Source organism: Artemia franciscana, chromosome 2 (genome assembly GCF_032884065.1).
Source record: "Artemia franciscana chromosome 2, ASM3288406v1, whole genome shotgun sequence".
Classification (NCBI taxonomy): domain Eukaryota; kingdom Metazoa; phylum Arthropoda; class Branchiopoda; order Anostraca; family Artemiidae; genus Artemia; species Artemia franciscana.
In genome coordinates this window covers 26,211,414-26,238,487 of record NC_088864.1, presented here as the reverse complement: position 1 = coordinate 26,238,487, position 27,074 = coordinate 26,211,414, and the positions used below count along the sequence as shown (strand labels likewise).

General features: G+C 35.3%; 1 protein-coding gene across 1 annotated transcript in view; it reads right to left on the bottom strand.

The window, feature by feature from the left end:
- Positions 1-5,751: 5,751 nt before the first annotated feature.
- The window catches only part of LOC136039348 (uncharacterized), a 51,969-nt gene continuing 30,646 nt past the window's right edge, over positions 5,752-27,074 (bottom strand). Inside the window, exons 3-5 of the mRNA XM_065723007.1 lie at positions 24,622-24,770; positions 10,063-10,276; positions 5,752-6,200 (exon numbers count right to left, since the gene is read on the bottom strand). Of these exons, the coding sequence (XP_065579079.1) occupies positions 6,002-6,200; positions 10,063-10,276; positions 24,622-24,770 (562 nt within the window). The 3' untranslated portion in view covers positions 5,752-6,001. The remainder of the gene's footprint in view (positions 6,201-10,062; positions 10,277-24,621; positions 24,771-27,074) is intronic.

Genomic DNA, 27,074 nt, shown 5'->3' with positions numbered 1-27,074 from the left:
AGAGGGCTCATTCTAACGGAAATGAAAAGTTCTAGTGCCCTTTTTAAGTGACCAAAAAAATTGGAGGGCATCTAGGCCCCCTCCGACGCTCATTTTTTTCCCAAAGTCAACGGATCAAAATTTTGAGAAAGCCATTTTGTTCGGCATAGTCGAAAACCATAACAACTATGTCTTTGAGGATGACTTAATCCCCCACAATCTGGGGGAGGGGCTGCAAGTTACAAACTTTGACCAGTGTTTACATATATTAATGGTTATTGGGAAATGTACAGACGTTTTCAGGGGGATTCTATTTTGTTTGGGGGTGGGGCTGAGTAGAGGGGGCTATGCTGGAGGATCTTTCCTTGGAGGAATCTGTTATGGGGGAAGAAAAATTCAATGAAAAGGGCGCAGGGTTCTCTAGCATTACTATAAGAAAACAATGAAAAATAAACATGAAAACTTTTTTTCAAATGAAAGGAAGAAGTAGCAATTAAACTTAAAACGAACAGAGATAATTACGCATATGAGGGGTTCTAAAAATACTTTAGCATAAAGAGCGAGGTATTTAGGAGGAGATAAATACCTTGCTCTTTATGCTAAAGTATTTTTAGTAATTTCAACTATTTATTCTACGGCCTTTCTGATTCAGGGGTCATTCTTAAAGAATTGGGACAAAACTTACGATTTAGTGTAAAGAGCGAGGTATTAACGAGGGTACAAACCCCCTCGTATACATAATAAAAATATAAGGTTATGAAAGTTTGTTACGTAAGTTAATTCTTAGGTTACGTGTATTTTTTACTAATAAAAACGTTCATTAAAAATTAAAAGTTCTTGTTGCCTTTTTAAGTAACCGAAAAATTGGAGGGCAACTAGGCCTCCTTCTCCACCCCTTATTTCTCAAAATCGTCTGATCAAAACTAAGAGAAAGCCATTTAGCCAAAAAAAGAATTAATATACAAGTTTCATTTTAATAATTTATGTGCAGAGAGCCAAAACCAAACATGCATTAATTCAAAAACGTTCAGAAATTAAATAAAAAAAAACTAATTTTTTTAGCTGAAAGTAAGGAGCAACATTAAAACTTAAAACGAACAGAAATTACTCCGTATATGAAATGGGTTGTCCCCTCCGCAATCCCTCGCTCTTTCCGCTGAAGTTTGACTCTTTGCCACAATTCTACTTTTTAAAACAATTAAAAGCTTTAGCGTAAAGAGCGAGGGATTGCGGAGGGGACAACCCATTTCATATACGGAGTAATTTCTGTTCGTTTTAAGTTTTAATGTCGCTCCTTACTTTCAGCTAAAAAAATTAGTTTTTTTTTATTTAATTTTTCCTTAAGAAGCAAGTATTTCAGCAAGATCAGTCTTCTTATTTTCTTTGCACAATAATACAACGAAATGAGTAGCTATACTACAGATGGCAAGGAATGAAATTCAACAATTATCCCTAAAAGAAGCTAATTTTTTCGGCTTCTTTGAATGGGCCTGAGCATTTTTTCCGAATAAAATACTGAAAACAACCTATTATTTTAGAGACTATAATGCTTAGTGTCAAACTTTGAAGCAGCTAAGCTGTTTAAAAATATAATTACCTTTTAATATTTTGAAATAAGACGAATATGTGTTCTATATTCTACTATTTATGCCACTGGATTTAAATTCATAGATGACGATAGACATTGAGTTATTGAGGCGGACATTGACATTGAGGCGGCTCCCCCTCCCTAGAACTTAAAATTTGCTCTATATATTAACGTATATTTTAGTATTTTCTGTTGAATGTTCACTTGTAGATGGTTGAAAAGGCTGAAAATAAACACTACTACTGCTACTACTAACAACTCACCGCAGCACGAAGCCGCCTGAGGCCAAAAAAGCTACACACGCTCCTCCTCCATCATAATCTATTCCAAACCTCCCTCCTTACACCCTCCCAACAAGTTCCCATTTTATTTTAAAATTTCTTTATTAAATCTTCCCACCCCAGACGAGAACGACCTGCTTTCCGTTTAGCCCTAGACGGTTGGCCGAAAAGGACTACCTTCGGCAATATGTCATCCTTCATCCGCAGAACGTGCCCTAACCACCTCAAATTTTCTTTCATTATCACCCTAGAAAGTAGGACTGAACCAAACTTTTCATGCAGCCTGCTGTTTGAAATACGATCAGTCAGCCGGGTACCCAAAACAATCCGTAGGCAATGTCTCTGGAAAACATCTAGTAAACCTTCATCCGCTTTTTGGAGCACCCATGCTTCAGAGCTATATTTGACCATTGTCAGCATTGTGCCTTCCGATATTCTAATCTTGATTTGCAGACTTATCTTCCTATTCTTCCAAACTTTTTTTAGTTGGGAAAAAAAACCCTGAGCCTTGGCTATTCTACTTTTGACATCTTCACTGCTCCCACCGTCCTTACTAATAATACTACCAAGGTAAATGAAGCTCAACTTTTCTTCTCTTAAAATAAACAGAAATTTCCAAGTACCGTGTCCAAGATTGATTTTTTTGTCTGATTTATAGATATATCGATTTTGATTTTTAATATCACCCAGCCTTAAACTTTTGAATTGAATTCTTAGAACAAGAAGCTGTCAGTAATTTGTGTCAAATTGCTTTTATCGTGTTATTGTTTTCTGGAAATTAGAAGTTGGATAGTAGGTTTATTATATTATAGTGTTGTATGAAGATGGTAAGAGTATAACAATTCAAGAAGATTAATCCTGAAGCTAATTGATGATTTGGGATTTTTGGTGATTGTTGATGAATAGAGATTTCAAAAGGTAATATAGAACTTGCTGGCGATGTGAGGTTTTGTGAACTGCCGATACAATTTCATCCTCCCTCCGTCACAGAATCAGCTGCCCTCTCCCCCCCCCCTCCTAGACAAGATGCTGACTATGCACATGTTCTCCATATTGGTGGCTATATTGCCTAAAACTTTACCTCTATTTGGCTTATTGAAGACGGAAGCATGTGGGAGCTACTAAAAACAGAACAAGCAATTGAGTCATTTATTACTGAAAAGGTACATGTCTGATTTTTCAAATCTTGACCTAGAGAGGAAAAAATGTCTGAAGAATAATATTGGTCTTGTTAAAATGTGTCTTACTGTGCAGTTAAATACATCTTTCTGTGCACTCACAGCAGAAATTATGGCTCTTTAGATTAATCATGCAGTTGAAATTCATCATTCTTGGACAAACCTCTGTACAATGATAGATAAGTATAATCAATGTTAAAATATACTAAAACTGTCTAATACAGGAATGGCTAGTTTACATACTCTCATATTTTTCCAGTTAAAGTGGTGAATAGCCGCAGACTCAAAGCCAGACTAAACTGTGCAGAAATAGGTTTATAACAAAGAAATGACGAGAGTTTTTTTTTTTTTTTTTTTTTTTTTTTTTTTTTTTTTTTTTTAACTCAAATTGGAATTGGGTCCGCTAGACAACCAATACTGTTGTTGCTCTCGAGGAAATAGTCATATTATAGAACCAATTCTGTTCAGACAGCCATGCTGTCTGTACTAACATAAATCAAAGTAATTTTAATCTGTTATGGTTGCATCATCAGGATTGTTGAGGAAATTATAGAAAAAAATCAAAAAGGTAAAAATAATAAAATAAAGAACCCTTCCATCATTCATTGGACAACACCATAAAAAATGTAAAATTTTACAAAATTACCACACATCCACGAACTCAGCATTAAGCTTGGGGCATTTTTACAGAAATGATATTTTCGTCTCCTTCAAAAATAAACTAAAGATGGGATAGTTTTGTTTTTTTGAATTAAGGGAAAGCTAAAATTTATCCTCTTCTTGGTAGTGGCGAATAGAGTCATGTGTTCCTGTGGTAAATTTTACATTGGCAGAACCAAATAGTTGGGAGAAAGGATTCATGAATATAAATTTTCAATCGACAAATCTCAAAAGTCTAAAAGCAAAAATGATGACTTTCAATATGCTTTAGACCTCCACGTTTTTGAATACCAAGATTATTTGTTTATTTTGGACGAAGCAACTCTAGCAGCCACAGTAAAGGCCTTACAACAACTCTTGAGGAAGGCAACTGAAATTGAAAAAATATATACACAATGATCCTGCTAAAAATCAGATACTGGGAACATTTTTATAAGCCCCATTTATCATAACTTAGTACAAAAAGACTCATCTTACATTCCTTCTTGTTTTAAAACAAGACCAATAGGCTAAAGTGATACAAATCAGGTCAGTAGATAGGCTGTAGTAATCACCTTGGAGAGAATTCTTACTTAATCTAATTTTAAATCGTCTTTCTTTTGTTTGGGTTGTTTTTTATTCAGTCACTTTTATAGTTCAATTTAGTTTGCTTCAGAAGGCTAGTTACTTTTTTCTATATCTTTTTACTTCCCTTTTTCGAGTGCTGAATATGGCTTAGTGGATGTATTTGCCTGACATGTAGCCTGAGGACGTATTTTAAGTCAAGGAAGGATATATGCTTATCATGGAAACCACTTTTTGATGCCTAGTTTTTTCATGTCAATGTTGCTTTTACACATAAAAGCCTCCCCGTAAGGAGAATATAAATCTACTTCTGTTATGTTCTTTTGTATAAGATTAAATTTCATGTGTGTTTCCATACTATTGCAGATGCAAGCTTTCATTTTTTTTATGTTAATCATTTTTTTTATTACCTTTAATTTTCTAAAAACAACGCCAAAACTTTCAATATTGGGGATAAAATTTAGCTTTAAGTCGTCGTAACACGTATAATGTGCCGGTATAGGATTGGTTCAAAGCCTCGGCACCTGTATAACACTATTTCCTATCAGTAATTTCGTAAAAGAGCTACTATTGTGGTGGGCACATTTCTAGCGTTCAGAAACCCTAAGTGGAGTTATTTTAGGACTAAACCACACGCTACTATAAAACTACCATAAAAGTGATTCAATGAGATAAATCGATAATATTTCTAAGCTAATGTATCTAGATCTATGAATTACGGCAATACTTTACCCATTTTAATTCAATTTCGTTTAGATTAAACTTGTGTTATATGCAGTGCTACCTGTATAAAATAGGTAGTTATTAATAATGTTTCCTAAATTAAAAAAGAAAATTAGGCCCTTTAACAAGACTTAACTTGAAACCCCTGCTGTAGGACTAGGTTTTGTAGTCTCGAAGTGCAAAGTCCATGCCGGATACAATCGGTATAGATTTGTAGATTATCATATTAATCCTCCAATGCCTACGAACTCTTTAAGCCTTTTATGGCTCTCTTTTCCATTTAGTCATAGCTTTCAAATACAAAACCCGGTTTGTTTAATAATTCATAGTGTTAGCCGTTCATTGTAATTAAATTATTTAACGTCCGACCACAAACTATTGAAACGTTATAAAACTATAAATTTAGGCCTACTCTAGTACTTTTATTTCCGCTTTAATGTTCTGTATGCTTCTTTGGTTCAGTGAGGACTGCCATGCTACTTTATTTTATGATTACGGGTTTTTTTCTGCACTAATATTTTAATATCGAATCAGTAAAGATGTAGTTTTTTTGTACTTCACATTTATTTTGGATATTTCACTAATCCTCAAAAGCGAAAATCCTCAATGCTGGATTTTTAAAACCACCGTTTCAATGACACTTGACATTTATCAGCTATTTTATATATTTCAGAGGGGTTTAATTTGTTTTAGTAAGGCTTTTTCAATTTATAATAGATGCCATGAGGAATCAATCAAATTTGTTTAGAGCACATCGCTATTCAAATATAAGGAGAGATCAACACTTAAATATTTAATAATTTAAGAAATATAAATAAATAGCAGTTTGGTGAAAATAAAACTTCTCTTTCGGCGTCAAAATATGTATATTAGTGGCACTTGCGAGTCAATACACGGTCCTCATTCACTTTTTTTCATTAAGAAAATTCGTCAAATTAAAACAAAACCATTATGTTATTTCCCTGATGCACTGATGTTTGTGTCCACATTTTACTGATGCTGATGCTTATGATACTATGATGCTCTAATCATACAAATCCAGGCAATGCATCAGCTATGTTGGGCTCATTTGATTTGGAACCAAATTTCGGCTTACAAACACAGCCTGATTCTACAAGGACATAGTCTTGACCTGTGAGTGTTACAGGTCCAAGAGGTATGACAAGAAATAAATAAGGCACATATGTTTGGACACAGTCTCCTCTGAGAATATCACACTCCTTCGACCTGAAAGTAAAGAACAAAGTTTAAATCAGCAGAAAATTAAAGGCATGTCATTATCTTTTTTATCAATTTTTACATAAAATGCATTTCTATCCTCAGAGAGCCAATTTTAGTTTGCAAAAGGATAAATATGATTTCCAAATAGACTAGTTTCAAGCTCAACATTTTCTATTTTCTTTAATTGCTATTGAGTTAAACTGTCTGCAACTGGCATAGGTAAAACCACATACATGAGGTTCTCAAGAATGTAAGGAGTCGCAACGGAAAGGCTTATTGCAATTTATATACATTTACAGCATAGATCAGTATATTTCCAGACAAAGCCGTATCCAGGGGAGGGGGCTAGGGGGTTTCACCCCCTCTCCTTAAATGTTTTTCCGGTTCGTAAAAACGTAACAAAGTGAATGTAAGCAAATTTTTAATGCGTATTTTGGAAAACCCTGAAAAAATCCTTTTGCACACCCCCACCCCAAAAAAAGAAAAAACCCTGAATACGACCCTGTTTCCAGACGAACAATAGCAATTTGTTGAAACTGATATAATTAGATTATTCGATACATATATCGAATAATCTTAAACGATACATATATTAATAATCTTAAACGGAAACATATATTGTTTCCGTGCTTAAGTATTGGTATGCTAATTCTTCAGTTAGGGTGAAGTGGAATGGCACTGTAGGGGAGTATATTCCTGTTAAAAAAGGCGTTAGGCAAGGTGCCGTGTTATCCCCGAGCATATTTAAATGTGTTTTAGCTTCGTGTCTCCAACGTCTTCAACCGTCAATTTTTTACAATGATAATTTAGGCATTAGTCACGTTACATATGCTGATGATGTTCTGCTTCTTAGCCGGACAAAACATAGTCTAATTACCAACTTTTACCGGCTTTCAGCCGCACTATCCACAGTAGGCCTTTCAGTTAATGCCTCCAAATGTGAGTTTTTGTGTTTTGGGAGTCCTCCACCAGCATCACCTCTTTGCTTGGGTTCTTCAACAATACCATGTTCAGTAAGTATTAAATGGTTGGGTCTCTCTTTTTCCACGTCACTTTCGTCTACTTGCTCCGCTATTACGTCCAGCGTGCTGAAAAGTATGTGGGTTGGATACGCGAAAATTTCACCAAATCGTGGTCGGTATAACCGAAAAGGACTATGCCGTCTTTATTCTAGTTTTTGTGCCCCTGCTGTTTCTTATCTTTCTGGTTTTGCTTTCCTCCTTCGCAAGAAGGATACAAAGAAAATACGCTCAGGATATTTTAAGTATTGCAAGTATTTGCTGCGTCTCCCTCGGTGGTATCGGAATCATACAGTCGTTTCTAAATTTGACATCGTTGATGCGCCCTCGCGACTGAAACATTTATCTAAAGATATATGTCTTAAAACTCGGCAAATGATTGGTGTTTTTGACCCTCTTTGGCCATTTTTTTATTGAGGTAATTTACTTATGTTGTATGTTGTTATGCTGCTATGTTATTTATGTTGTTATGTTTTTTGTCTTGTTTTTTTCTTTTTTTGTGTGTTTACTCCACAGTTTAATGTACTTTGTGGGTTATAAATAAATTATTATTATTATTATTATTATTAAGTAGTATTATAGAGATGACAATAGTCATAGAGCTAAGATAGTCATAAAACCTACAGTTTTCCAAGTGTTTATTTAAATGGCACTGGCAAACTGCGGGAGTAATTATGCCCCTCTTATTGGACCAATACATGTTTGTTATCTTTTAGCAAGGCACGGCCGCCTACAGACTCAGGTAGGTTGACCAAGAATTTAAAATTGACATAGGACCATTAGATTGCCTGGAATGAGAGGTAAACAAGGCACACCTACCTATGGTCTTAGGCAATCCTGAATTCGACCCTGTTTCCAGACGCTAGCAATTTGTTGAAACTGATATAATTGGATTATCCGATAGGAACATCATGTTTTCAGGTGTGTTTTTTTTTCAATATAACATATATACTCTCATTATACTTAAGGCCTTTTGGCTATAGGGCGGTGACTAGTGAAAAATATTCTTGGCTAGTAGTTGCTAGCACTAAATCACAATGACTACCTTAATAGCTTTTAAATAAGCCGTTAATCTGTATACTTCTCCGACTATGTAAATCAACAACTTGATAAAATTGATTATATTCTTACATCGCAGCAAAACTGAAATCCTGAATCAATTAACAACGTCAATTCGCTAAGTCAAGACAATTATAGCCGATAAATTTGTTAATAATGTTCTCTTTTTTAGCCACCATTCACGATAGTTTTCAGGCTAGTTGGTCTTATCAGCTGACTTCGTTTTACATTGATATCTGTGATTCACTTTTCATTGAGATATATTATTTATTCATAAAAAAATTAAACCATCATGAATCATAAGTTGACCAGCTACCATCTACCAATCTTCAAAAGAAATCTTTTTGACTGGATTTATGTTAAAAGACAAAAATGACGATCGGCTAAAGTATAAACATTATAGGAACACCCGACCAAATGTATGAAAACATGCGAAAAGCATGCAATAATTTTCAAGGTGGGCTATTTTGCTATATACCATGTATGCTTTATAATCACTAAAGTTCTTAATTGATATGAAGTTATTCACATCAAATCACCCTTTCCTGCTGTATATTACTATAGAAAAGACGTGATAGTTTTACGATGTTATTTGTGTTTCTAATAATTTCTCTCGCTTCCTACGAGGATAGAATTCCGTTATAGGTTCATATTTATTTACTTATTGCCATCCACTGTCTTCCAAGGTCTACTATTTCCAAAAACCTTTAGAATTGCACTCCAGAACGAAATCAAACCATAAAAAGATCTCGATATATGTAAAGCCCAACAAATATATTAAGGAAGCAAAAACACTAAATTAAAAAGCGACTTTAATAGACATCTATGTAATACTACCAAAATACTTTAAGCTTTGAACAGAATTTTTTTTTTAATCTTTTTGTAGGAAATTGAGCTGATTTTACATTTGAGAAGTGTAACGCTCTAAAGAACATCGTGTCCAATGAAAATTTTGATTTCCATGATTAGTCAAGCTGAAAGGATGTTCTAGTCTTGTGAGTCTTGTAGCCTTTGTTGTATGTGGTTCCACAGTTAACAAAACATTTTTTTATTGTTTATCTTCTTTTATATAGATAGTTTCAAGCAATCGAATTTTAGGAAGAAAAAAAGTCCAAAAACGATCAACTAAATCTCTACACCGGTGTCTTTTTTCCGTTTGTGTTTGCTTGCTCAATCAAAATATTTCTGGTCGTAATATGTCGACAACATTTGTTTTATAGTTATAGTTCAAGAGTATGATTTTCTAAGGAATAGTAAGATTCCTCTCATACTTTTAGGTATGTAGCAAATGTTTGGGTATATAAAATTGTCTGTTTGGATTTTATAGAAAAAAAACAACAGATTTTTTAGTCATTTTTGCATGAATTTGTTTTAAGAAAGAAGTTCGTTTTATTTAGAGCCGAGGAAAACTAAAAACAAAACATGAGCAAAATATGTGAAAAAAGACAAGCCTTGTATAAAACATCTCGAGGTGTCAAGAGCAGGCTCGGTCCCACTGCCCCCAGCTCCCGTTTGCATGACAGGGACGATTAGTGCCATCTGTAAACTCTAACAATAAATTGGCGAATCAAAATTCATTTTGTTCGGAAAAATTCACAAGAATAAGGTGCTCACAACATAACTGGAACTTTTGTCCGGTAAAAACTTTGAATATCAACCTTATTATCTAACATGGTTTTCGTGAAACAGAAGGTTTTAACACACAAGTCTGTCATTAGTTGATTTTTTTTTTCTGTGTAGTTTTATATTATCTTTTCTTGAAAGCTACAAACAAACAAAATTTCACTTACTCGCATACTTCGAAAATAACCTGCTGAAGTAAGTCAGGAAATTTTTGTACAATTGTCACCGGTTGTCCAGAAGTTAGAGATACGCCATACAGAGGTGCTGTTGTATTATACTTAGTTTTACATAAGCGCCCTCCTGGCTCTCCGTCACATCTTGTTGGTCGCGCTCTCGAGGCTGAATCCGACATGTATGATCCGTTCTCAAACAAACTTCGTTCTGAATAATTAAAAAAAAAATATCAGTTACCGCGGAAATCTAATCTTTTACACAGTTCTTGATTTAAAAGTGTCTTATGCACCGAAAGAAGTTCTCTAAAAACAAAATTTCCTTTTCTCTCTTTTAGTAGGTGAGCTATCGTTTTCAATTGGACAAAGAATTTTATTCTTTACTATATGCAGCATAAAAATAGTCAATTTATTCTTAAGACAGATCCAAATACTATCGGAATTCGGCTAAACCATTCTTATTTTACGAAAGATAAGAGACAAAATACAAGAAAAAACAGCTGAAAAATATACAGCTATCAAAATGCGACCTAACCACAAAATACATTCCACAAAGGTCAATTCTTTCAATGCAAGATTAATTTAATCTATAACTAGGGTTGACCCCAGTGGGCTACACAGAATATTCAACCCCGATTTCCAGGCATGTACACGGTAATACCCTGAAATATTGGTTCCAAAGCCTTTTCTGGAATCAATTAAAAAAAAAATCCACAAAAGAGGCTTATCAAAGAAAAGTAAAGACCTACATTAGACAAAAGAGCAGCAGAAATAAAGTGAAATAGGGATTCAAGTGTAAAACTATAAGAGTCAATAAATAAATGAGACCTGAAACGAAGAGAAATTACAATAAATAATCATGTCAAACTTAAAACGAATAGGAACTACCACAAAAGGAGTATGACTAACGTCCCTTATTTCTTTTAAAGAGCAGGACGTCATTAGGGCTTCACTGATAAGAAGTGCAAATTACATCACAAGCGCAAATTATGTTCTGGTCTTTAGAATGCATAGTGGTCGTTAGCCTAGTCTTCTTTGTGGTAGTTTCTGTTCGTTTTAAGCTTGACTTGATTTTTTAGGTTTGACTTGGTCTTCTTAAGTTTAATTTTCTTTGGACGTTTAAAAAGGTTTTCTCTGAATTATTTTCTATTCTTTTTTTGTTGACATAATTTTTTTATAGGTAAATATTTCTAAATGAATATTTGTAAGGCTTTCTTCGGGTTTTCAAACAGTAAGTGAGGAGCGAACCGGCTCAACAGTAATCAAAACTCTAAAAAAGACGGAATTTTGATACCAACAGATATATCAAAAGAATTGGCTTATAATGCTGATCCCAAATATGTAAGTCTCATAAAGTTTACCTTTAACTATAAAAAAAATACGACCCTGAGAAAAATTGCCTGAAATCGAAAAAAGGAAACACCCCTAAAAGTCAAAGAATCTCAATGAATATCACACCAAAAGGTTCAAAGTATCAGAAAACCCTACTGTAGAAGTTTAAAGGGTATATTTCCAAAAATGTGGAATTTGGTCATTTTTGCTAGAAGAAAGATCACGGATGGTGTTTATTTGTTTTTTTTTCCTGGGGTGATCAAATTGACCCATCGGCCCTAGAACACCGAGAAGAGGTTCATTCGAATGGAAATTAAAAGTTCTAGTGCTCTATCTAAGTGACCAAAAAGATTGGAAGGCAATTAGGTCCCCTCCCACACCTCTTTTTCTCAAAATTGTCTGATTAAAATTTTGAGATAGCCTCTTTGCTCAGCTTAGTTGAAAGGCCGAATAAATATGCTTTTCGAGATAACACGACCACCCCCCCCCCCACCACAGCCCCTGGAGAAAGGCCCTTAAGTTATAAAATTTGCCAATTGTTTACGAACAGTATTTGTTATTGGGAAGTATGCAAACATTTTCGGGTTGGAGGGGGAAGAATTTTCTACTGGAGGATTTTCCACGGGGATAATTTTCCATGGGGATGGAAGTTTCAGGAGAAATTTAATTCTGAGGGAATTTGCCAGAATTCCTATACGAAATTCATCTGATGTCTTGCTTTCTTTTTGATGAATCAAATTTACGCTTGGTAAATTTTCACAAGGATCGAATTTTCTGGAGGATATATCCGTGGGGAAAAGGGATTTTTCCGTTTTGGTGGAGCCAGATTTCCTGGCATTATTTAAAAAATGTATCAGAGATTAAATAAAAAAATCAACTGAAAGTAAGAGGCATCATTAAAACTTAAAACGAACAGAAATCATTACATATATGAGAGGGGTTGCCTCCTTCTCATCGCTTCACTGTTTACGCTAAAATTTGAATTGTGTCCCAATTTTTTAGAACAACTCCTGAAACACGTGGTTTGTTTAATTAGAACAACATGAAACTTTTTTTTAAAGTACTAAACAACTTTAGCCTGAAGCGCGAGTTGTTGAGGAGGTGGAAACCTCCCTCAATTACATGATAATTTTTTTTAAAGTTTTGACGTTGCTTCTTACTTTCAGCTGAAAAAAACTTGTTTTTTTAGTTTAATCTTATTAAGAATCAAGAGTTTGTCATGCTATTTCTTTGGACAAAATTTTGCAACAAATGTTGATAATAGTTGTACTATAGAACTTTCGATGGACGGGTGTGCAGAATAATATTCAAATAAATGGATTGAAATCTGCATAATCTTTGGGCTTCTATAGGACTGAAGTAATTTTTACCACACATTGCTACAACTTTGAATAAAGACAAACATTATTCGATCATCCCTCTGAAAATGTCAAGAAAGTTCTAAGTTAACCAGGAGCTATTATATATAATGGAACTACTCTAGCAGAAGTTCAAGAAACTCGATATCTGGGATTTATAGTGGACAATAAACTCAGCTGGAAAAAACATAGTGATGTGATTTCATGGAAAGTTTCAAGAGGTGTTGGGATGCTGCGTAAACTTAAATATTTTTTTTCCAACTAAAGTAATGCTTTCATTGTACCATTCGTTAGTATCGTCTTATATTAATTATGGATGTATGATATGGGCAAGTGATTTTTACACAAATTATAAAAGAGTACAGGTACAGCAAAATAAAGCTGTACGTATTATTGGAAATTATGACCGAGGAACTGATAGTACGTTAAGTATATTTAAAAAGCTGAATTTACTAAATGTAGGTCAAATTAGAGATATGCAGATAGGCATTTTTGTTTTTCAATGCTTGAATAATTTAGGACCTGAAGTTTTTAGAAGTTATTTTAAACATAATTCGTTGTACCATCCGTATTTTACCCGACATGGAAATGATCTGATTAATGAGGTAAGGAATACAACGCGATCGGGGCAAGTGACAAGACACATAGGCACGACAATTTGGAATACATTCCCAGAGTATATAAGGGAGTCAGAGAGTCTCCCACAGCTTAAGCACCGGTTAAAAATGCATTTTTTGAATGATAAATGATCAGGATGGTGAAGGGAAGCGTATTGAATGAGAGTGGGCTATCCAGAATTTTTCAAATCTGAGTAATTATTTGGAGTGGTGTATGTATATTTGTATGTGTATGTATATGTGTATGTATTTATGTATGTGTATGTATATGTATATATGTATGCTAAAATCATCGAGCAATGTATGTATATTTGTATGTGTATGTATATATGTATGTATATGTATTTATGTATGTATGTGTATATATATATTTATTAAGATATGTGTATGTGTGTATATGTTTATATATACACTCTTTTTTCTGTGCATTTAATGAGTTAGTATTATTGATGATTTAAGTAGCATGAATGTAGTCGCTATTACAGGCCAGAACGGCCTTTTTTTGACTAATTGATATGTATATGATATAAAGGTTTTAAATAAAAATGTACCTACCTACCTACCTACTTAGCTGTTCCTGAGATATTGCAGAGGCATCATTTTACAAATTGGATGGAGATGGTTTCTATTGGTTAGTTCAACATCCCCCTCGACATTTACCAAGAGTTTTAACTTAATATCCTTACCCGTTCCTAAGTTCAACAGGGAGTTCGCCTCTCCGAATGATAATCTCGAAAGAAAGTTCAACCTAGAGCTCGATCAAGCCCTCGAGTCCCACAATTGTGATCTTGGATTTGTCGTGACAACCCAGAATATTCGCGACGCGATACTGAAAATGAAGAAGAAACATTCTAGTGGCGCTGATCAGTTATGTGGTATGCATCTCGTTCACGGGTCTCCGTCCCTTATAAATCATTCAGAACTATTCTATCAAATGATTTTCAATTGTGAGCAAGTTCCGGATGTTTTTTGTACTGGGGTCATTACACCTGTTTGCAAAAAGGGTAAAGATAGTACCGATTGCCAGTCGTACCGCCCAATCATTGTTTCTCCTGTGTTGTGCAAGCTAATGGAATCCCTTGTGATCAATATGTTCAATCAGACTTGCTCCACGCCAGAAAATCAGTTCGGTTTTAAAAACGGTCTTAGCCGTGTGCACGTCCACTCCATCCTTGCAAATTTTATACTCGAAACCGCCTCGTCTGAGGATCCACTGTTTCTTGCCGGCCATGATATCAGCAGAGCTTTTGACTCTGGAATCCCCTCAACTTTTACTAGCGGCTCTGCTTCGTGATATGAACAGTACAGTAATAGCTACCCTTCTAAACATGTATCGGAGATTAAATGTAAAGGCTAAGTCACTTTCTGGTAAAAACTCTGATTTAATTGACAGGTCCATTCCCGTACATAAAGGTATTCGACAAGGTGCTATACCCTCACCACCGCTATTTAACAACTGTGTAATCGATGTCCAGAAGAAAGTTGATGTGAGCTTTATTTTTCGTGGCTTGGACCTATCGCTTTTGAATTATGCTGACGATATTCTTAATTTGAGTAGAATCCTGGCTTTAATAGAGAAGAATTTTGCAAGTTTAAGTGAGGAATATAACGATATTGGACTAAATTTCAATCCGAGTAAGAGTGAATGTATTAAGTTGAATTCTAAACGACCAAGTTCTGATAGTACCACAGTTTACCTCTTGGTACTGACCTAAAAAGTACGTGTGCAGGGCTACTTGGGCATTTCAGCACAAGACTAGAACAGCTTATGGACTACTAGTTAATGCTAAAACACGTTACAGTAAGAATGTTTTGGCTAGACTCTATAACGCTTACACAATCCCTCATATCCTAGCCCTAGCTCCTTTTTGGAAGCTATTTACCATGACTGATTTGCGGACAATCCGTAAGCTATATTACAAGTATGCAAAGTATCTTCTAAGTCTTCCTCTTTGGGCTCGTAACCGCAAAGTTACGCAACTATATGGTGTTACTGATCCATTTGTAGCTGTAGACCAACGACATGCCGAATTTGTTTCATCTCTAGACCGTAGCACCCATATTATAGTGCGTTTATTTAGTATTGTTTATCATAGTCTGATTCTTTTTTTTCTCTCTTCTCTTTTTTTCCTTTACTCCATATGGGCACTTTCGTATCATTTTATATGGGTCAATAAAATTATTGATTGATTGATATGTCCTTTTGACCTGCTGGATGAACATAGTGTCTATTGATCACTTCAACATCTCCTACAATATGTCCTGAAAGTTTCAACCTAATACCCTAAGCCGTTCCTGAGATATTACGATGCACTCTTTGGACAAACTGGATGCACAAAGTGTCTTTTGATTTAGTTCTTAATCACCGATAACATGGCCCAATATTTCCAATGTAATACCCTTAGCTATTCCTAGGATATTGCACAGACACTTTTTGACAATCTGGATAGTTATAATGATAATAATAATTTATTTGTTACCCGTATAATTAATTTATAATATAATAATTTATTTATTTAGTATTGTTTATCAGTCTGATTCTTTCTTTTTTTTTCTCTCTTCTCTTTTTTTTTCTTTACTCCATATGGGCACTTTCGTGTCATTTTATATGGGTTAGTAAAATTACTAATTGATTGATATGTCCTTTTGACCAGCTGGATGAACATAATGTTTTTTGATCACTCCAACATCTCCTACAACATGTCCTGAAAATTCCAACCTAATACCCTAAGCCATTCCTGAGATATTACGATGCACTCTTTGGACAACCTGGATGCACATACTGTCTTTTAATTTAGTTCTTAATCCCCGATAACATGGCCCAACATTTCCAGTGTAAAATCGTTAGCTATTCCTAGGATATTGCACAGACACTTTTTGACAATCTGGAAAGTTATAATAACAATAATAATTTATTTGTTACCCGCTTGTTTTTTCACAATTTAAGCCGAGTAAAAACACTAAGGAAAGGAAAATAAAATAACACAAAAGTTTGACTCTTTCTCTCAACTCTTCTTTTTAAAACAGTAAAAAACTTTAGCGTAAAGAGCGGGGCGTTCATGAAGAAGCAGCCCCTTTCATATACGAAGTAATTTCTGGTTGTTTTAAGTTTTAATGTCGCTCCTTACTTTCAGTTAAAAAAACTTTTTTTTTATTTAATTTCTGAACGTTTTTGAATCAATGCATGTTTTGATTTTGGCTAAATGGCTCTCTCATAGTTTTGATCGAATGATTTTGAGAAAAGATTTTGAGAGTGAATCTTGAGGATTTTGAGAGCGGGGGAGGAAGCCTAGTTGCCCTCCGATTTTTTGGTTACTTAAAAAGGCAACTAGAACTTTTAATTTTTTACGAATGTTTTTATTATTAAAAGATATACGTAACTTATAAAATAGCTTACGTAACGAACTTTTGTATTCTCATGTTTTTATTCCATATATGAGGGGGTTCACCCCCTCGTCAGTACCTCGCTCTTTGCACTAAAGCTTAAATTTGGTCCCAATTCATTAAAAATAACCCCTGAATCACAAAAGCCGTAGAATAAATAGTCGAAATTACTAAAAATACTTTAGCGTAAAGACCGAGGTATTAGGAGGAGGTGAGCCCCTCATATGCTTAATAATTTCTGTTCGTTTTAAATTTTAATGCTGCTCCTTACTTCCAGTTGAAAAAAATTTTCATATTTATTTTTTCATTGTTTTTTTTAATAATGCTAGAAAATTTTGCGCTCCCTTCACGGAAATTTTCTTCCCCCATGACAAACTCCTCGATGGAAAGCTCCCCCAAGATATCCCCCTCTTCTCAACCCCTTCCCAACCAAAAAATCCCCCTGAAAACGTCTGTACATTTCCCAGTAACCATTACTATATGTAGGCACTGGTCAAAGTTTGTAACTTGTAGACCCTCCCACGGGGACTGTGGGAGAGTAAGTCGTCCCCAAAGACATAGTTATAAGGTTTTTCGACTACTCTGAATAAAATGGCTATCTCAGAATTTAGATCCGTTGACTTTGGGAAAATAATTAGCGTGGGAGGGGGCCTAGGTGCCCTCCAATTTTTTCGGTCACTTAAAAAGGGCACTAGAACTTTTCATTTCCGTTAGAATGAGCCCCCTTGCAACATTCTAGGACCACTGGGTCGATACGATCACCCCTGGGAAAAAAAACAAACAAATAAACACGCGTCCGTGATCTGCCTTTTGGCAAAAAATACAAATTCCACATTTTTGTAGATAGGAGCTTGAAACTTCTACGATACGGTTCTCTGATACGCTGAATCTGATGGTGTGATTTTCGTTAAGATTATATGACTTTTAGGGGGGTGTTTCCCACTATTTTCTAGAATCAGACAAATTTCCTCAGGCTCTTATTTTTTGATGGGTAGAACTAAACTTGATGAAACTTATATATTTAGAGTCAGCATTAAAATGCGATTCTTTTGATGTAGCTATTGGTATCAAAATTCCATTTTTTAGAGTTTTGGTTACTGTTGAGCCGGGTCGCTCCTTACTACAGTTCGTTACCACGAACTGTTTGAAAATAATATCAGTGGCACAAAACTTTATAATTTTCCGATTTTATAAGAACGCGGCAGATACAACAAATATTTGGAATAGCGAAAATACGGAACTCTTATATGTTATAAATCTTGACTATTAAAAAGCGGGCGAAAGCCGGCGAGAAACAATATAGTGATCGCAATATGCAGAATAAAGTCTGTATTAAACCTTTCTTGAAAATCTGCCTCTGTTCGGGACAATTTTCGCGCACCCAAATTTAAGATTACTTCTATTATCATTAAGCCCACAAGATCGAAAAGCCGATAAAGATGAAGAAATTCTAATACCAAGCCACCGAATCGAAGAAACAAGCTTAACTGAATTAAATAAAAAAAACAAGTTTTTTTAACTGAAAGTAAGGAGCGACATTAAAACGCACAGAAATTACTTCGTATATGAAAGAGGCTGCTTCCTCATCAACGCCCCGCTCTTTACGCTAAAGTTTGACTCTTTCTCTCAATTCTTCTTTTCAAAACAGTAAAAAACTTTAGCGTAAAGAGCGGGGCGTTGATGAGGAAGCAGCCTCTTTCATATACGAAGTAATTTCTGTGCGTTTTAAGTTTTAATGTCGCTCCTTACTTTCAGTTAAAAAAACTTGTTTTTTTTATTTAATTTCTGAACGTTTTTGAATCAATGCATGTTTTGATTTTGGCTCTCCGCAGAGGAATAATCAAAACGAAATTTGCATACTATTTTTTTTTTTTTTTTGGCTAAATGGCTTTCTCATAATTTTGATCGAATGATTTTGAGATAAAAAGAGCGGGTAACGAAGCCTAGTTACCCTCCGATTTTTTGGTTAATTAAAAAGGCAACTAGAACTTTTAATTTTTTACGAATCTTTTTATTGGTAAAAGATTTACGTAACTTGTAAATTAGCTTACGTAAAGAACTTTTTTATTCTCATGTTTTTATTACATATATGAGGGGATTCACCCCTTCGTCAGTACCTCGCTCTTTACACTAAAGCTTAAATTTTATCCCAATTTATTAAGAATGACCCCTGAATCACAAAAGCCGTAGAATAAATAGTTGAAATTACTAAAAATACTTTAGCGTAAAGAGCGAGGTATTAGAAAGAGATGAGCCCCTCATATGGGTAATAATTTCTGTTTGTTTTAAGTTTTATTGCTGTTCCTTACTTCCAGCTTAAAAAGCTTTTTCACATTTATTTTTTAATTGTTATTTTTTTAAATAATGCTAGTAAATCCTGCTCTCCCTTCATAGAAATTTTCTTCTCCCATGACAAACTCTCGATGGAAAGTTCCCCCAGCATATCCCCCTCTTCTCAACCCGTCCCCCCAACCAAAAAATCCTCCTGAAAACGCCTGTATACTTTCCAATAACCATTACTATATGTAAGCACAGGTTAAAGTTTGTAACTTGTTGCCCCTCCCACGGGGACTGTGGGGGAGTACGTCGTCCCCAAAGACATAGTTATAAGGTTTTTCGACTACGCTGAATAAAATGGCTATCTCAGAATTTTGATCCGTTGACTTTGGGAAAATAATTAGCGTGGGAGGGGGCCTAGGTGCCCTCCAATTTTTTTGGTCAAAAAGGGCACTAGAACTTTTCATTTCCGTTAGAATGAGCCCTCTTGCAACATTCTAGGACAACTGGGTCGATATGATCACCCCTGGGAAAAAAAAAAAAAACAAATAAACACGCATCCGTGATCTGCCTTCTGGCAAAAAAAGCAAAATTCCACATTTTTGTAGATAGGAGCTCGAAACTTCTACAGTAGGGTTCTCTGATACGCTGAATCTGATGGTGTGATTTCCGTTAAGATTCTATGACTTTTAGGGGGTGTTTATCCCTATTTTCCAAAATGACGCAAATTTTCTCAGGCTCGTAACTTTTGATGGGTAAGACTAAACTTGATGAAACTTATATATTTAAAACCAGCATTAAAATGCGATTCTTATGATGTAGCTATTGGTATCAAAATTTCATTTTTTAGAGTTTTGAGCCGGGTCGCTCCTTACTACAGTTCGTTACCACGAACTGTTTGAAAAGAACCACAAACAAGATTACCACTTTGATGTTTAGTATCAAAAACTGAATATCCACAATTTTCAGTATTAAGTCTGAGGCCGATTTCCTCAAAAGACCTAGAAACAAGCTGGGTCGACTTAATTAGGCTAGATTGAGTGCGGCTAATCAAAAGTAAATCATCTACATATGCAATATACTTAAGATTTGTTAGACCTAAAAACATGAAGGATTAACACGTGGCAAAACAGAATAAAGACAAGCTTCAAAAAGATACGGGGATAGGACTCCTCCTTTCCTAAGACCAGAACGGATGGGGATATTACCAACGTAGGTGTCACCTGACTTGAGTCGAACATATGAATTAGCATACCAAAAACGAAGAGTTGATATAATAGACACATTAGCACCAAGTTGGATTGAAGAATACCAAAGTTGACATTGACATATTGAATCAAATGCTTTTGAAACATCGAGTGCACAAAAATGAACCTCAAAACCATGTTTATGCTCTTCAAGTAATAGCGAAGCTAGAGCACGATGAGCATGTTGGCATCCTATATCAAACAGTTCGTGGTAACGAACTGTAGTAAGGAGCGACCCGGCTCAATAGTAACCAAAACTCTAAAAAATGGAATTTTGATACCAATAGCTACATCAAAATAATCGCATTTTAATGCTGGTTTTAAATATATAAGTTTCATCAAGTTTAGTCTTACCCATCAAAAGTTACGAGCCTGAGAAAATTTGCGTTATTTTAGAAAATAGGGGGAAACGCCCCCTAAAAGTCATAGAATCTTAACGAAAATCACACCATCAGATTCAGCGTATCAGAGAACCCTACTGTAGAAGTTTCGAGCTCCTATCTACAAAAATGTGGAATTTTGCATTTTTTGCCAGAAGGCAGATCACGGATGCGTGTTTATTTGTTTTTTTGTTGTTTTTTTTCCCCAGGGGTGATCGTATCGACCCAGTTGTCCTAGAATGTTGCAAGAGGGCTCATTCTAACGGAAATGAAAAGTTCTAGTGCCCTTTTTAAGTGACCAAAAAAATTGGAGGGCACCTAGGCCCCCTCCCACGCAAATTATTTTCCCAAAGTCAACGGATCAAAATTCTGAGATAGCCATTTTATTCAGCGTAGTCGAAAAACCTTATAACTATGTCTTTGGGGACGACTTACTCCCCCACAGTCCCCGTGGGAGGGGCAACAAGTTACAAACTTTGACCTGTGCTTACATATAGTAATGGTTATTGGGAAGTATACAGGCGTTTTCAGGAGGATTTTTTGGTTTGGGGGAGGGGTTAAGAAGAGGGGGATATGCTGGGGGAACTTTCCTTCGAGAATTTGTAATGGGAGAAGAAAATTTCCATGAAGGGAGAGCAGGATTTACTAGCATTATTTAAAAAAAAAACAATTAAAAAATAAAAGTGAAAAAGCTTTTTCAGCTGGAAGTAAGGAACAGCAATAAAACTTAAAACAAACAGAAATTATTACCCATATGAGGGGATCACCTCCTTCTAATACCTCGCTCTTTACGCTAAAGTATTTTCGGTAATTTCAACTACTTATTCTACGGCTTTTGTGATTCAGGGGGTCATTCTTAATGAATTGGGACAAAATTTAAGCTTTAGTGTAAAGAGCGAGGTACTGACGATGGGGCGAATCCCCTCATATATGTACTAAAAACATGAGAATACAAAAGTTCTTTACGTAAGCTAATTTATAAGTTACGTAAATCTTTTACCAATAAAAAGATTCGGAAAAAATTAGAAGTTCTAGTTGCCTTTTTAATTAACCAAAAAATCGGGGGACAACTAGGCTTCGTCCCCCGCTCTTTTTTTCTCAAAATCATTCGATCAAAATTATGAGAAAGCCATTGAGCCAAAAAAAAAAATATGCAAATTTTGTTTTGATTATTCCTCTGCGGAGAGCCAAAATCAAAACATGCATTGATTCAAAAACGTTCAGAAATTAAATAAAAAAAAACAAGTTTTTTCAACTGAAAGTAAGGAGTGACATCAAAACTTAAAACGCACAGAAATTACTTCGTATATGAAAGAGGCTGCTTCCTCATCAACGCCCCGCTCTTTACGCTAAAGTTTTTTACTGTTTTAAAAAGAAGAATTGTGAGACAGAGTCAAACTTTAGCGTAAAGAGCGGGGCGTTGATGAGGAAGCAGCCTCTTTCATATACGAAGTAATTTCTGTGCGTTTTAAGTTTTGATGTCACTCATTACTTTCAGTTGAAAAAACTTGTTTTTTTTTATTTAATCTTATGCAAAGAAATGAGTGCTATGACTACCATCACTATATGCTCGTTCAATATTAACGGTACGAAGGATAAAGACGTTTCTTTAGATCAGACATTAGAAAATTTTGATATTTTATTCCTCCAGGAACATCCCCTAGCTTAGTGAGCTTAAACTCCCTATGCAGAAGTAACGAACATTTAGTTTTTTCTAAGAGTGCCCACAAAACTATGGCAGACTATCAGGTAGCCTAGTATGTTTAAAAAAAAGAAGCTGTTTTCACCACCCCCTTTATGTTATCACGAGAGTGATTGTTATATTGCTATTCATCTTGCCAACCTTGTCCTCATTAATGTTTATCTCCCCTGCGGCCAGAAATCCCTCCGAAGTTTTACAACATCTTGCGCATTAATAAAAAATTTTTAATAAAAAATAAAAAAAATAAAAATTTATTTAAAATTCCAGTTTTTAGAGTTTTGGTTACTATTGAGCCGGGTCGCTCCTTACTACAGTTCGTTACCACGAACTGTTTGATCACCGTTTCGACATAAGTTCACGAAGGATTTGGCCTTTCAATGAGAATGACTCGTGATTGCATTGACAGTTTACACATTTTGCTGTAGCCTGGCACGAGGAACCAGGCGAGGATTCTGAAAGTTTTGACTTAATACCCTGTTCTGTTCCTGAGATCAATTACAAAAAAAAAGGTCTCAACAGAAATTTTTCAAAGAAATGTAAAGACAACGCTGTACGCACTTTACGCCTTTTGACAGCCTATGATGCACGCAGTGTCTTATGATTTAGTTAAACATAAAACAAGCCCTGAAAATTCCAAAGTAACAGCCTTGGGTATTCCTGAATATTGCTCGAAAAACCTTCTGACGATTTGGATACACATCATATCTTTTGATTTAATTTAATCCCCCCCCCCCTAGCTTTCTCTTAATTTTTTTAGTCGAGATCCAATTCTATTACTGAAAAGTTGTGTCTATGTGTCCTTTTTAAAACCTGGATGAACTTAAACTCTTTTGATTTAGTTTAATGATTGTAGTATTGGTAGGAGTAACAGTACGTGTAATCGTAGCAGTAGAACTATCAGTAGCAGTCCCTGTTGCAATTGCAATTACAGCTGTAATTGTTGCCGTTTGAATTATTCGCAATCATAATTGCTCACAGTCTTGAGTTGCTGCACCGACAGTTACGGGTAGTTACAGTCCACTCAAAAGTAGTTGCAGCCACAAGCATTTGCAGTCACAAGCAGTCAAAGTCCCAAATAGTTGCAGTCGTAGTTGCAAGTATTCTTATTTAAAAGTAGTTGCAGTCTTAAGCAATATAAGTTGCAAGTAGCTGTGGTAACAAGTGGTTTCAGTCAAATTAGTATTAGTATTAGTAGAATGCACAGAGTGCATTTCGGTTAGTTCAACATAAACCTCAGCTTGCACTGATCTTCATGCACAAGTGTTCTGATTTAATTCTACATTACCTGAAACTTCCAAGCTAAATACCCTCAGCCTTTTTGGAGACCCAGGATCAAACATGCCCCACTCCCCTTTCCCATTAAAAAAATCTGTAAGTAAATAACAGGTAACTCGCATAGCCTAAACCCCTCACCCTACGAGCTGTGAGGAGACCCTGCCATCTCCAGATGCATAGTTATTGGACCTTTCAGGTATTCTGAAAAATTACCGTCCTCAAAATCTCGATCGGAGGTATTTGGGATATGTCAGCAAAAACGGGGCATGGATGTGGGGCGGAGGCTGGTTGCCCTTCCCTGACTTTGTTTATTAAGAACGGCTCTAAAATTTTTGATTTCAAATTGGATAAGTCCCTTCCACAGTTTCTATAACAACTCCTCTCATACGAAGTTCCCTTGCGAAAAGAAAAAAATAAATAATTTTCTTTTTTGCAAAAGTTTTTTGCTTTTTACTTAGGCAGCACTGTTACGATACCAATAATATCATTCCCTTTACTGAAAGCATATCATAAATATCACAATAATGAGCGTGCCTACCTTCACCATTAAAAAAAAAAAAATGGAAACAGTATGTTTCTTGCATTTCTTTTCAACTCCTCCTTCCCGGATAAGCAATAACGATTTTATGTACCTTTGCTATGCTTCGATACGATATTAAAAAAACTAATCAATAGTTCAGTACCCTGACCACCGTCTCCTTCTGGCACTGTGATGTATCCCATTTCTGATAAAAGTTTTCTTGAATGTACCTGGACTGTGGCTGAAAGTAAGCACAAGGGGATTAGCAGTCAAATGTTTTATGAATTAGTGTTGTTTCAGGTAAATTTTTGGTCTGTTCTCTGGTCGGATAGAGCTGATAATTATCTAATTACCAAGAGTAGTGGTGAATCATGAAGTATTTGAATGCGCCAAAAGTTGAATGAAATTTCTCTATTCTTTTTGGAGAAGAATTTCTAAATTTTATTTTCCTGCTTAAAGCTCACCTGTTCTAAGTAATGACTGTTCTCTTATACTATTAGCAGCTTCATAGGCATTTAACAGGCTTTTCTGTACTTCTAATGGATTTGAAGTTTCTTTGCTCCTTCCCTTTCTTGGGCCTTTCATAGAACGAGTTAAGCGTGATACTGCTTCACTGAAAGAGAGAAAAAACATAAACGGTTATTTGTCTTTAGATATGAGGGACGCCAAACTGGGTTTTAATGCAGGTAAGTTCCTACCAGGTAAGTCTACATTCAAGTCATTGTTTCGTGAAGTTTCTCATGGTTGCCGCGGACAGAAAACGGTCAGATCATAAGCTAAGATAAATCGGATATGAATTACCCAAGAATATATGGAGCTACCGTAGGCTAACCGTATTCCGTTGATAGAAGAGATTTAGCAAAGGTATTATCCTTATATGGTATACCAGAAAAATACATTAAAGTGATTAGTGCTATGTATGAGAATTAAATAAAAAAAAACTAATTTTTTTAGCTGAAAGTAAGGAGCGACATTAAAACTTAAAACGAACAGAAATTACTCCGTATATAAAACGGGTTGTCCCCTCCGCAATCCCTCGCTCTTTACGCTAAAGCTTTTAATTGCTTAAAAATTTGTCTTTGAAAGATTTTCTTAAATACGTTTAATGACGTCATCGTCATAACAAACATGACGACAACAAACTTCATGACGACATGACGTCACTCGACAGACACACAAACAACTTATTTTTATATAGATAGATAGATATATATATAGTACTAGCTGTTGATATATATATATATATATATATATATATATATATATATATATATATATATATATATATATATATATATATATATATATATATATATATATATATATATATATATGTTTTTAACTACGTAAAACTTGCGAATATACAACATTCTTCGCTGTCCCATTGTCTGTGCATATAAATAGATTGTCAGGTTTACCGACTCTTGAACATGAAACATATAACTGTCCATGGGAAAAACAATCCGTATTCAGATCTATACCTCATGATTCTAATGATTGCCCTTTAGCTTTGTTGATGGTGATTGTTAATCGAACATTCCCTGTGTCGCCGTCGTCATTTATTTATCCCCCTGTGCCCCCCGGCGTCCCCGTTGTAGTTGTGTCCCTGTGTCCCGGTCGTCATTTATATTCCCTGTGTCCCGGTCGTCATTTGTGTCCCGGTGTCCCAGTCTGTAATTTCTCTTTGAGTGTCCTGGTCGTCATTTATATTCCCTGTGTCCCGGTCGTCATTTGTGTCCCGGTGTCCTGGTCTGTATATAAATTCGTTTTTGAATTGGTCTTTTTTTTAGTCCCCCCGGCGTCCCCGTTGTAGTTGTTTCCCTGTGTCCCGGTCGTCATTTATATTCCCAGTGTCCCGGTCGTCATTGATGGAATAAATTTTTGTGTTTTTCCCCTTTTTTCTTTTTAGTTTTTTTTTTGTTTTTACTTTTTTTTAGGTTTTTTAGTTTTTTTCTTATTTCTTTTTAGTTTTTTTGGAGTTTTTACCTTTTTATTTTTTTTTTATTTTTATTTTTTTAGTTTTGTTTTTCTCCTTTATTTTTCAGTTTTTTTCCTTTTTTTATTTTTTCCTCGGCACGCTTTCTTTTCTTACTTTCTCTATCAGCCGCAAGTTTTTTGGCATAGAATCTTTGAGCAGCTTCCTCGGCTGTTGCCATTGTAGGTTCTTCAGTCATTTTACAATTAAACATTTTTCCGTCCACGATCTTCTTACAATTAAAAATTTGTCTTTGGACGATTTTCTTAAATACCTTTAATGACTTCATCTTCATAACAAACATGACGACAACTAACTTCATGACGACATGATGACATGACGTCACTCGATATGACGACATGACGACCTGGTGACATGACGTCACTCGACACACAGACAACTTATTTTTATATCCGGGACACCGGGACATAAGGAATATAAATGAATCAGAAAATACAACTCATGTTTCCAAATGACGTCGTTTGGAGCCCAAATTGAAAATCCAGATCAATTTATGTCTACTTTCAAAGTAAAAGGGCAAATTTATCATAGAGCAGGGTCTCTTCTACCATTCTCAGGCGAGAATCATAAATTTTTACAATTGTACTTCATCAGTGATAGAAATTCTGAATTGAATGCACGTTGCGCAATTTCTCCCAACATTGAAAGGACAATCGTTTCCCAATTACAACATCTTTTCCACGAAAATAATAATTTAGTGCGTCTGTTCAAAACAGCCATCGATTTGATGCCTACTTATACGCATAAAATTGTTATTTCCGCTGACAAAACGCCTACTGGCCAACATGTGCGTAGATACAATGCTCCAACTATCGACGAAGTGGCCATCGTTATGGTCGGTGATCAGTTTTTACCTCGAGATATTATTCTCAGGGTTTCCACCACACGTGCTACAACTAAAAATAGGCCTACCAATAATAC